The 12,031-nt window shown below is 41.9% G+C and overlaps 3 protein-coding genes across 3 annotated transcripts; 1 reads left to right on the plus strand and 2 right to left on the minus strand.

Moving 5' to 3' along the window:
- Window positions 1-1,107: 1,107 nt before the first annotated feature.
- LOC147324299 (uncharacterized protein F54H12.2-like) lies at window positions 1,108-2,349 on the minus strand. Its single transcript, XM_086302714.1, has one exon. It carries the CDS (start codon window positions 2,347-2,349, stop codon window positions 1,108-1,110), a length of 1,242 nt encoding a protein of 413 aa, XP_086158840.1.
- A 2,639-nt stretch (window positions 2,350-4,988) lies between these two features.
- On the plus strand, window positions 4,989-8,648 carry LOC147324300 (uncharacterized). The gene is made up of 6 exons (XM_086297964.1): window positions 4,989-5,472; window positions 5,735-5,863; window positions 6,070-6,263; window positions 6,760-6,907; window positions 7,003-7,207; window positions 7,288-8,648. The coding sequence occupies exons 1-6, from the start codon at window positions 5,263-5,265 to the stop codon at window positions 7,590-7,592; spliced, it is 1,191 nt and encodes a 396-aa protein (XP_086154090.1). The 5' UTR covers window positions 4,989-5,262; the 3' UTR covers window positions 7,593-8,648.
- On the minus strand, window positions 6,757-10,252 carry LOC147324301 (uncharacterized). Its single transcript, XM_086297965.1, has 6 exons — window positions 10,040-10,252; window positions 9,468-9,730; window positions 9,082-9,272; window positions 8,855-8,948; window positions 8,480-8,673; window positions 6,757-7,859 (listed from the first exon to the last, which is right to left on the minus strand). Exons 1-6 carry the CDS (start codon window positions 10,235-10,237, stop codon window positions 7,672-7,674), a joined length of 1,128 nt encoding a protein of 375 aa, XP_086154091.1. The 5' UTR covers window positions 10,238-10,252; the 3' UTR covers window positions 6,757-7,671.
- Window positions 10,253-12,031: the final 1,779 nt, after the last annotated feature.

The following is a 12,031-nucleotide window of genomic DNA, read 5'->3' on the forward strand; positions in this document are numbered from 1 at the left end:
AGGCGCAGCAGCAGGTGCAGCAGCAGGTGCATCAGCAGGTGCAGCAACAAGTGCAGCAGCAGGTGCAGCGGCCCAGAGAGGAGGATGATGAAATGATGGAAGAAGTATTAAAATCCTTACCCCCTCGAGATCGCAAAAACGCCCGCTACATTATGCAGAAATTAGCTGAGGGTGGAGGAGGATGGACAAAGAGGGGTGAATTTGTTTACAAGGGGGATGCGGTGCGGGGTTCGCACATGATCGATCTATTTAAAAACCTCTCCCTCTCTTTTAAAAGTAAAAACCAAACGCGACCGAAAGGATGGAACGCGTTTTTAACTACTTTGGTCGAAACAAACATACCCTCATCCTCAATACATAACCGTAGAGCTCGCGACCAGTATGCGCGTCTTAAATCTGTGGAGGAGGAGGAGGGAGGACAGACACCTGCGCGAAGGGGGAGAAAACCTTCTCGGGTCAAAATAACGCTTTCCCCGACCTGGACCTCTATGTAAAATCAAATGTTTTTTGTTTACAAATGAAATAAAAAACGCTGCAACAAACTTTTTTTTTGTTTACGTTTCTTTATTCGATACACACATCTTTAAACTTTTGTAAGGAGCACGCCCCGTGATGACCTCTGCGAGAGCGAGCGGGGCAGCGTCCTTTCAGAAAGTCAGACACCATGTCATCATTTTTAAACACATCGTTATAGTACAGAGAAAGTATTTTACCGACGGATAACCCCTGAGCCTTGTGACATAGATAAAAAATGCAATGTTGCCCGCAAACGACAGACATAGGGTGCTGAAGTTGACGATCGTGATAGAGTATTTTGTCAGAGCGGCCTTCCAGAAACTCTGAGATGACCGAGGGATAGTGAGCAAAGTCGGGAGGGAATCCATAAGAGTCAAAAAAAGTGGAGGAACCGTCCCTTTCCAGAGTTAGAGCCAGCCAGTGTTCTCCCCTCAAGTGCGAGGGGTGAGTGTTTACTATAAAGTAGGCGGGGGGTTTAAAGTCGCGCCTCAAAAAGGCCAGCTGGTCCGAGGCCCAAACCCCGCAGAAAACGTCTCCCAAGGCGCGATGTAGAATGTGCTCCAGCTGAAGGTTATCCATGTATATATTTTTTTAGTAATAATCCACCAGCACCTGTCTTTTAGAGTCAATCTCCAAAATTGAGTCGTAGCAGGCGTACACTATGAGAGTGGTGGTCTGAGGCAGAGGAACTCTGAATCTCATCTCCAGCCTCAAATTCCCGTTGGAGACGGGAGACAGGGCGTCAGCATCCTCGCTGGGTTCCAGATTAAAGGCAAAAAGGGCGTACCCTTCATTAAATTCCCGGCGGTCGATGCTCAGAGGTAAATCTTTGAGGTGTCTCCCCGTGGCGGAAAACATGTGATAAAACTCCCTGACCGAATTTCCGCGGTCAAACTGTGGCTGGAAAGCTTTGGCGGGCACCTGCCTGCCGTCCTGACACAACGCCAGATACTCCACATCGTTGTGTCTAAAGTTGAAAGGCGACAGATCCCTCCTCCCGGTAAAGGCGTCGTGATGAACCATGCCCAGGACCACGTATTTGGGCATGGCTCCCAGAAAGAGATTCTCTTGGTTGCAGATCCTGGAATTTTCAGGGATGGAGTAGGTTTTCACAGAAACGCGCGAAAGAGGATAGAGGGCGTTTCCTTTCATCAGGGCCGCGGCGTGCCCCAGCCTGACGGCCGGCGAGACCGTGACCTTTTTAACAAACAGAGAGGCCGAAGTTATTTTCAGGGCAAACTGCGAATCCCGAGTTCCCATCAGACTGAAGGCATCGCTGTTGCGTATCAATTTAATTCTCAAATCCACAGAGTTCAGCAGGAGCCTCTCGCAGAAGAAAATATCAGCGTGGAGGGGACCCAGCAGGTCCACTTCTCGCGACTCGGCCGTGAAAACGGCTCTCTGTTTTATCCCTTTGTTCGGCCCGTTGCTTATAACTATAGAATCCATGTCTCCGGCAGTGTCTTTGTAAAACAGACCGGCGCTGAATTGACTCTTTAGAGTGTCTTCTGAAAAGTTGAGCAGCGTCTCGATCATGGCCCTGTAAGGATGGGTGGCGCTGGACTGCGAAATCAATCGATCCCCCAGAATAACGTCGCACTGACTGAAAATTGTGTTGAGAGGATAATTGATGAGGGCTACCCCTGCATCGGGTGGGATGTTGCTCCCGTCCTTTTCCGTAATTTTCACTCTCAGATGGAGCATGGTGTCGTTCAGATCGAGATACTTTTCCCCGTCTCCGGGGATGAAAAATTCAATGGGTGAGTTGTCGTTCAAAGCAGAGAGGGGCTGACATTCTTGATATTTTTTATCCTCTATGGATAGCTGGGTCATGGGAGCCGAAAATAGATCCAGTTCGGCAAGGGTGCATTCGGCAGATTTCTTGTGTAAGAGAGACATTTTTTTATTTATTTATTTTCTTCTAAAATATGTCCGAGCTCCTCTGGGGCTTCCTTCTCTTCCCACTGCCAGCCTTAACTGATTTACTTTTTACTCCGACGCTTTTATTTTTAATCCGCTCGCCCGGAGGGCGTTTCCTCTTCCTGCGGGAGAGGACCATCATACCCCCCGCCCCCTCCTGGCGAGGCTCTGTCAGCTTACCCATCACTCTTTTCACAGCGTCTGTAGCGATATTGGTTGCGGCCGTTTTCAGGTGAGGTTTAGCTACGGCGAACCCGGATTTGAAGAGAGGAGACACGAAACGAAACAGTCTGGAGAAGATGGATCCTATCCCTCTGCCGTACATCACGGGCGCTCCGTAAAAACCCGGAAGGGAACCTCCCACCTGCCCCTCATAATACCTCACAAAACGGTGGGGGTCCTGCGGGAGACGCGCCGCCATTCTCAAGCCGGTTTAAAGTGCAGCTTGACTATCGTTTTCCCGTAAACAAAATCCACGAATCTGTCGCGGTCCGTTTTAATTTCTACGCGTATGGTTTTAATGTATTTTTTAGATACGCGCAAGTAATGGACCGTATTATGTCTGATGCTGATCACGTCTCCGTAATCGCCTTTCACGTTAAGGACGCTGAGCAACGGTGAGTAACTGTCACCGACCGGCTGGTACTGAACGATGTCGGTGTAGAGAAACAGGTTATATACGCCCGCGTTCATATCGCACGGATACGGAGTAGAGCGCTTCGACAGAGTCCACCACTCGTTCGTTTTCAATCCCAGCATGTAAGCCAGAGGAGGGAAGACCTTTATTTTATGGCTCCCGACTCCTTTGACATCCAGACGTTTGGTGATGTTGTTGAATGAAGCCTCGAAGGACGGGTCGTACTTTTGGATCGCCGGCACCAGGTGATCCAATAGATCTTTAACGCGTCCGTAATGACCTCCCCTGCCGAATTTTAAAATCACCAGGGGCTGATCTTCCTCCGTCGTCCGCATCAGCTCCAAGTAGGAGGCGTCCGGCGGTAGATTGTACCATGTGCGCGGATAAATGAATTCGCATAAGCCCACGCTCCATTCTCCGGTCAGCTCGAGGGGTTTGGCCAGATCCACCGTGTAGCAGCCGCTGGTGTTATCTTTAAATAAGCCCTTGCTGGCGTTGGAAGGCAGGGTCACGTAAAACCCTTCGGACTCCATGATGAATTTTAAAAAATGAGCCGAATGATGCGAGGGGTCTCTTTTTTTATACGCCTACCACTTCCGAGGCTTTCACCCAGCTGTTGAATTTATCCGGCCAGTTTTTCCACTTGACAAAAACCTGTTTTTCCCCTCTGACTGTGCGCCGCTTTAAAATCTTCTCCACATGAAACGCTTTGTCCTCGGTCAGTTTCACTTTCTGCAGCTCGGGCTCATAAAACGACCCTTCGATGGGCTCGCCGTCATAATCTTGTAGCTTATACACGGGTGGCGATCGGTGAAGGACCCTGATCACAGTAAAGATTTCGTCCGTGAAACTCTGTTCGTATTTTTTATCAAATACTCCTCTCAATTTGGATATCCTCACCAGATCCGCCCTCTTAAATTTCAACTTTATTTTAGGACGGGCGGGTGTCTTTCCATACAAGTTGCGAAACACCTGATCCGCGTTCTCGGGGCGCACCTCGGCAGGTGCCATTTTAATGCTGCTGTGATAACTGCGGTTATATCCTTCTAACAGGTCGGGCAACACCTCCAGATAGCGTCTGGTATTGTGCGCGGTGAAATATCTCCACATCCTCGTTTTCAGGGTGCGGTTAAATCTCTCCACCACCGAGGCCTTTAGGTCGCTGGCGGTAGCAAAATGGGAGATGCTGTGATTTTTCATCAGAGCTTGAAAACTCTTGTTGAAAAACTCTTTTCCCGCATCGGTCTGTAAATTTTCCGGTATTTCACTCTCTCTCAACACAGATTCGAAAGCTTCAGTCACTTCCGAACCCGTCTTCCTTTTCAGGGGGCGGGCGTAAGCCTTTTTTGAAAATACGTCTATGACGGTTAATAAATAATTGAATCCGTCGTTGTATTCAGACAGGTGTCTCATGTCGCACAGGTCGGCCTGAAGCTGCTTCAGGGGTTTGGTCACAAACACTCTATTTCTCTTAAATCTTACTCGCGCCGGCTTATGTAGAGTATAGGCGTCCTGCTCGGATAAAAAATTCTGCACCTTGCGGATATCAACTTTTTTACCAGTTTCATCTTCTAAAGCACGTCGGAGTCTATTTACTCCTCCGAAACTACCTGGGTGATGCGGGTCGTAATACACTTTTTTCATCTCACTTTTCTCGGCCATCTCGTCTTCTGATAAAAAGCTCGTCTGCGTTATAACGTCGCAGGAGTCGGCTTTTATTATTTTATTCAAAAACCAGACATGAATGTTTTTTATTATTATTTTTTTCGAAACCAGAGGGCTTAATGTGCAGAAAACAGGAATACATTATTCAAAAACCAGAGATGAATGCTTTTTAAATATTTTTTATTCAAAACCAGAGGGTTTAACATGCAAAAAACATTTTTATTCAAAAACCCTGAGATAAAACGGTCCGTGTACTTTTCGGTATTTGAAGTTTCGTTTCAGAAAGTATAATTTAAAAAAGAAAATGAGACACTTATTTAATTCTCAACTTAAAAAGCTAAAATGAAAAACGTAAAACAATTGTTTTTTTCATTTTGTCCTTTCGCACATCAGAAACGAAAAACCCAAGAAAAAAGAACGAGAAAGGGCCCTTTATTTATTTTGTCTGAACCGGAAGTTTTAGTAGGTCAACAACCTGTACAAGTGATGCGCAAACTTATGGCAAACACTGTAGTGTGGACATCATGACGTTGGAAAAATACTCAGACGTGATCATGGAGATGGCAAAACAAGGCCTGTCATCGGAAATTATATCAGAGCGTCTGTCATATGAACACGGGGAAGTGAGAGGATTTTCTGCGAGAAATGTTAGAAAGTTTTGTGCTGAGCAAATCACTAGCTGTCGACTCTCGGACACACGGTTGGAGCTTGAGGTGACACAAGCTATAAATGAGGTAAGGTACTTTCTTCCTTCACCTTATGACTGTGTATGGTTGTCTTAACTGGGTTGTAAGGGGGTTAGTCTAGACTGTGTGCGCGCGCCCGCGCGTTTTAGCGTCTTGCGGGTGGTGGGTAACGTTAGTTATTTTAAAGATGTCTCTCACTGGTATTTGTACAGTTAATTAGCACAATACTTTAGCTTTACACATTTGCTTTCAGAATAAGCTACTTTACATTTGTTGTTCTAGTAGTAGCATGATCTTTTATTTTAAACAGGTGGGCCCAACATATGGCCGCAAAATGATGAAGGGCTATCTGTCCACAAAAGGGGTACATGCTGCAGAGGGACGAATTGGGTCAATTTTAAGAGAGGTGCATCAACCTTATCATGAAGCAAGACGCCAGGTAGCCTATGTTATTTAATCTTCCACTAGAACTGTATTCCAATGTTCTTTGTCATATTTGTGATATACATCATGTAATGGTAGGGCCTAATTCTGTTTAACAGATGTACGCCCTGCTTTAACAGTTACTTGACTCTTCCTCAAACGTATGATCAAATCTGCCTTTATCCAGTCAGCTGTCATTTATTTTTGTGATTTTTTTGTAAGGGAGCTCGGAATCTTAATCCCACACCGTACCATGCTGAATGCATGGGGCACAAGGTTCACCTGGACCAAAACGAGAAACTTGTAATGTTTGGAGTCACCCATGTTTTAGCTGTAGATGGATTCAGTAAAAAGATTGTGAGTCATTCCACAATGCCAATCAAAAACAACTTGAGCATCTATGAATATGTTTTCAGGTAATACAACCTCTCAAACCATTTATTTCATCTTAAGTGTTTTGATGGACATGTTAGTCATATTGGACATGAGCTGCACCCAAATTTACAATATTTGAATTTAAATTAGACATGCAACAGATGGGTCTGGTTATGTTCCTGAATATAATATATTAAGAACTTACCAAACATTTTGATCAACATTTTCTATTAATGTAAAAATAAATAAAATGGAATTGCACATGAATCATTTAACTACTTTATTGCAATTAATCAGTGTTCATTTATGAATGGAACAAGGTTCTTGGATTTCCACATATCTTTCAATTGTTCTGACATACATCTAAAGTCTGAGCATGACAGTGACATTGCAAAGAAACTTAAGAAATATATGTTGTCCTACTACAACTAAAATATTACCCAAAAAAAACATGAATGAATACATTCAAAATAATAACACCTTTGCTGGTCTTAAAGCAAAATAGTTAATAAATGTTCTTTATTTTTCCTGTACCAGACCTGCAGTGATCACCTATGGTATGTGGGACCAGGTGCGAGTAGACCATGGAAAGGAATTTTATTTAACACTGTTCATGCAAGAGATGCTGTCACATCATCGCTTCAATCAGGAGAGACTGCCTTATTTACAGACCTCATCCACAAGAGTAAGATTTAAGTACCATTAACATCAGCTGAAATTCTTATACTATTACGTGTACTACTACGTACATTTAAGACATGTTTCTTTTAACTCTTTTAGAACCACACAGTTGAAAGGATTTGGCCTGAAATCAACAACCGTGTCAACTACCCACTAAAAACTGCCCTACTCCAGCTGATGGACCAGGAGGAGATAGATATGGAGGATAACCTTGTGCGATACTGTGTGTCCAATCTAACCTGTCAGCTGTGTAACATTGGTCTTGCAAGTGTGGTAGAATCATGGAATGCTCATAGAATCCCAGGTAAAAAAAAAAAAAAAAAAAAGTCAGATTGCTTACAACCCTGATAATGAACATTTAAACACCTCCTCTATTTTTTACAGGAAAAGGCATACCAAATCACTTTGCAGAACATGGGTGTAAAAGAAGAATTTCTCCAGAGCTCTTGCCAAATGCACTTGAAGCAGCAGACCTTTACAGGCAGCACTTGGGATCTGCACTCAAAGAATATTCGACTTTTGGAGTTGATCCCTTCACAACCGAACAGGACAAACTTAGAACAGAGAGTCATTTTGCAGAAAAATATCCTGATATTTCACATTTGTTTTTTAGAGCCGTAAATGGTGACTTTATGCCATACAAAGAAGCTCTGCTCTGTCTCATAAACATAACTCAGAGAAATGTATGAACCACTGCATCTGTAAACTGTACAGAACAGACAAAAAAAAAAATCAACTGACTGTAAACATTTGTGTGTACACACTACATTACTCCTCTGCAAAAAAAGATTTCAATACAGAAAATGCAGCTGTTAGACCAGTAATTTGTAGAACTCCGTTGTTACTCTCCCTGCATTTTGCACAGTGCTGTGATGTCTCTTGCCACTGTTCCACACATGTCTTGCAGCCAATAATGCTTCTGCAGCACAGTGAGAACACTGGATCCTCAATGATGTCTGCAAAAGTAAATCAGATAAGTGAGACTGTTATCCATTTATGTTGAATTTAGTTCAAACTATAGGTTCAAAGTCAGTCTTGACATAAATTTACAGACAGCATGCAGAATATTTTTGGTTATTCTGTAATTCCTCTTGTTCACGCTGTTCTGAGAAAGTCCCTGTCTATATTTTTGTCTATAATTGATGAGGGGCAAAATCAGTACATTTTCTCAATTAGCAAGCAAGAAAAATGAAAAAGTTACAGGTACTTGATTCAATATATGCAACTACAGTCCCATTTTAAATGTGAACTTTTTAGTTTTACATTACTGTGAACAGTGTACCGTCACCCATACTGACATTGTAATCAATTTGAAAAGCTATACTTTCATAGTCAAGATTGCAAGGAGAACCCAAATTAAATGTGCATGTAAACTTTTGAATGTTATGTTACAGTAGACCTGCATCTTGATTGTCTGTGCCTAAGTATTTAAATGGACACTGCTGAATAAAGAGCCTATGTTTGGTAAAAAAATGTTTGTCCAAAGTAATGATTGAATGTGGTTTGACATTGTTTTAATTGTAATTAAAATGTTAGTGTAGATGTAATGTATTTACTAAGCAACATTTGAACATACTCATACAAACCACGCAGCTAAATCCCTCCTTGAGTGTCTGCAGCTTGGGGGTTGTGACTTTCTGGGCAACTGCAAGATCAGTGAGCTCTTTGATTGCTGCTGTGACAGCTGGCAGACTTTGAGATGCCAACACCAACTCTTCTATTTTGTCACTCACTTCTCCCAAACTGGCACTGTCATCATCTTTACAGCTGCTACAAATAAAAATGGATAATCAGATGTCAAAGCTACTTACTGGCTTAAAGAAACATCACATCACTTACTGATAGATGATGATTTATGTAGTGATGTCTTACTGCTATTATAGGATTTAAATCAAATTAATTCTTCTATATTGATGTTCATCCTATAGTATATACATATTTATTCACATACCTCAGTTTCTTCCTCTTTGTTCCCTGGAGGCAATTAAAGTCTTGTTCAGGCACAGCAAGAATTTTTCGTGCATTTTGTCTCCAGTACTGTGACCCTACAGATGAAAAACAAAACCAAAGAAACCTGTTTAGAAGCCAATACCATATTACCCAATAAATATTACAAAGAGTCTGGTAAGACATGTCTCTCCATAAGATATGGGCTTTAGCTATAATATTATGGCTCACCTGTTGTGCCCTCCGACTCCAGAATTGCATTGCCCTGTGCATCTGTCAAAATTATTGGGTTGTAATTACCAATGGCATCTTGCACTTTTCCTACTATCCCTTGAAGCGTAGCCTCAGACTCCAGGAATCGTACAACCACCATTCTATTGGGAATCAACCTCCCACCAACTACATCTGCAAAGTACACTGATCTGTAAAACAAAACATAATAATTTTACATATCTTGTAAAAGACAGCAGGCCACAAATCCATTCAGTGATTGCTATAGGCAAATTGTACTAAAACAGCTTTGCTATTCTTAACAATTCAACTATCCATGCACCTTATGTTTCTTTTTATTTTGCCTGTTCTGTAATTTAATATTCAAGAACACAGACTCATCCTACCTCTGAAATGTTTTGGAGGACATAGGGGAACTTGAAGTAGCCTGCTGTGAACGTGAAGGTGCAGACGCTGCCACAGCTGGTGCTCGCATAAATGCAAAACGCTGCCCGCTGGAACCTGCTGTTGGAATTGACTCCATGTCTTCTCCGTGGACTTCATAGTGACCTCTGGGTGTAAGGTCTAATGCGCTGAAAACACCAGAGACCGCACCGGGGAACATAGCCACGTTTGAATCATCCGTGATGTACAGAGTATGCGCGGATACCTGTTTAAGAAAAGTTTCCGTAAATCACGTTGCTCTGCTAACGTGTTACTCCTGTGCACACGGTTAATAGGCTCTAAAGGCTTACTTATTAGCTAGTAGCCGGTAAAAGTCAATGAATAACTATTTACACATTAGCACATGTGCACAATTCACATATTAGCACAATGAAGACGGCTAGACATAGTATTAGTAAAAGTAGGCCTACATGAAATCACCAAATGTTAACGTTAGCCGTTCCGCAGTAAGGAAGAACAATAACGTTCATAAAAAAACTGCTGAAAGCAAAGTTTGCGAAGTTTACATATCTACCTGAAAGATGCGACCCAGTTTTTCTGCAGTCATGTCTTCGTCCCGGAGTGTCACTCTCTTAGTTTTCCTAAAAACAACGTAATGGTCCATCCTCTGTTTATTCCAGTGTAACTTTAAGGCCGTCGATCTCTTGTGTGGGGGACGGTGTGCGCGCGCCATAAAAAAACGCGCAGAAGAAGTACTTCCCGTTTCAGACATTGAAAATGCGTCTATTTTTTTGTTTTTGCGCTAGTATACTTTCATTATTTGAATCACGAAGAAATCCAAAAAAGGACGTCTAATTTTAAGTGTATGACGGCTATTTGTTACCACCGAATGAAAAAACAAGTTATTTTCGCCCATTTTATTCTTTATCAAAAATTTAAAAAATGAAAATTCTTTTAAATATCGTTTTTTCGTTTTGGTTTCTGAAACAAAACTTCAAATACCGAAAAGTACACGGACCTAAAACACACTTATAGAATACAAACAGGAATACAAGTAAGTTACAAAAAAAAAAAACAGGAATACATTTTTATTCAAAACCCTGAGATAAAACACACTTATAGAATACAAAAACTCTTTCTTTTTTTAAAAACATGAGGTAAACATGTTAAAAGGTTACAAACAAACAGGATACTTTTTTTTTTTTTTTTAAAGCATACACGATTAAAAAATGAGGTAGGATTTTAAAAAACAGAATACATGATTAAAAAACGAGGTAGGATTTTGTTTTTTTGTTTTTTAAAAAGAAACAGAATACATGATTAAAATAAAGCAGAATTAAAAAACGAGGTAGTTTGTTTTTTTTTTGTTTTGTTTTTTAAAAAGAAACAGAATACACTTTTATTCAAAACCCTGAGATAAAACACAGTTATAGAGTCAAACGGTTACAAAAACTCTTTTTTTCTTTTTTTAAAAACATGAGGTAAACATGTTAAAAGGTTACAAACAAACAGGATACTTTTTTTTAAAGCATACACGATTAAAAAATGAGGTAGGATTTTAAAAAACAGAATACACGATTAAAAAATGAGGTAGGATTTTAAAAAAACAGAATACATGATTAAAATAAAGCAGAATTAAAAAACGAGGTAGTTTTTTGTTTTTTAAAAAGAAACAGAATACATGATTTAAAAAACAAGGTTAAATATAGGAAGCATGCAGGATAAGAATCAGCAACCTTTGTAAAACTCCGTAACCAAATGGAGTTCCCCGATTTTAACCACGTCTTGCCCCACCAAATTGTCATAAGCGTCTGTGATGGCGTCAAAGACTTTCCTCACCGATTTCAGCTCATGAAGCAGAGTCTCCGCAACCATCCCAACTTTAACGTCCTCAGTCTTGATGTTGCGGGCAATCAGCAGACGTTGAATGGAAGGGACAAAGCGAGGAGTGAGCAGTTTCTTTCTGATGTTATAATAGTTGTCGGAATAAAAATCATCCTCCAGAATTTGCAGGCACTCGTGTTGTCTCTGGCTGGGATGGTCTATCTTACAGCCATTACATTCGTCGGTGCGATGCTTGTTTATCACCAAGTTGACCAGATGATACACAGCCGTTTTCACAGTGTCGATGAATAAAGAAGACGCCCAGCCGTCCATCTCGTCGGTATGCTGCTGCCGCTGCCGCCTCTGGCGCTTCAGAGGCCCGTAGTAGCCGGGAGTGTCGGGTACCAGCTCGCCCTCGTCAGAAAAACAATCGGTGGAGCTGGTCTCCTCATCGCGAAGCAGGGGTGCAGAGTCCATCTCTCTCTCTGAGCTAAAAAAGGCTTTTTGATCCGACTTTTAAAACAGAAGGAAGGGGGGCGTGGTCCGGGAGGGGCGGGGATTTTCAGAAGCTGAGACATTTCCTTACTCCTACAGCATCCCTCCAGCAGCGGCAAGTTTGAAAAAGAATTGTAATATCCTTCCTCACTTGCAGCATTCTTACGACCCACTCTTTGGCTGGTATAACCATCATGCTGCGAAATAATCCGCAGTCGGGGTTGAATTTCTCCATGACAAAAATGTC

This window comes from Aulonocara sp. 'chitande type north' Nkhata Bay, linkage group LG7, assembly GCF_057382095.1.
Source record: "Aulonocara sp. 'chitande type north' Nkhata Bay isolate Kocher_YH1m ecotype deep benthic linkage group LG7, A_spYH_male_GT1.1, whole genome shotgun sequence".
NCBI classification, from domain to species: domain Eukaryota; kingdom Metazoa; phylum Chordata; class Actinopteri; order Cichliformes; family Cichlidae; genus Aulonocara; species Aulonocara sp. 'chitande type north' Nkhata Bay.

Bases quoted from the DNA above. Each gene is read 5' to 3' on its own strand.
- LOC147324299 (XM_086302714.1), bottom strand. From the start codon at position 2,349: ATGACCCAGCTATCCATAGAGGATAAAAAATATCAAGAATGTCAGCCC.
- LOC147324300 (XM_086297964.1), top strand. From the start codon at position 5,263: ATGACGTTGGAAAAATACTCAGACGTGATCATGGAGATGGCAAAACAA. The intron at 5,864-6,069 runs GTAGCCTATGTT...TTTTTTTGTAAG, and splicing joins ATCATGAAGCAAGACGCCAG to GGAGCTCGGAATCTTAATCC. The intron at 6,908-7,002 runs GTAAGATTTAAG...TAACTCTTTTAG, and splicing joins TACAGACCTCATCCACAAGA to AACCACACAGTTGAAAGGAT.
- LOC147324301 (XM_086297965.1), bottom strand. From the start codon at position 10,237: ATGTCTGAAACGGGAAGTACTTCTTCTGCGCGTTTTTTTATGGCGCGC. The intron at 8,674-8,854 runs GTATGTGAATAA...TTTTATTTGTAG, and splicing joins ACAAAGAGGAAGAAACTGAG to CAGCTGTAAAGATGATGACA. The intron at 7,860-8,479 runs GTATGTTCAAAT...TTACTTTTGCAG, and splicing joins TAGCTGCGTGGTTTGTATGA to ACATCATTGAGGATCCAGTG.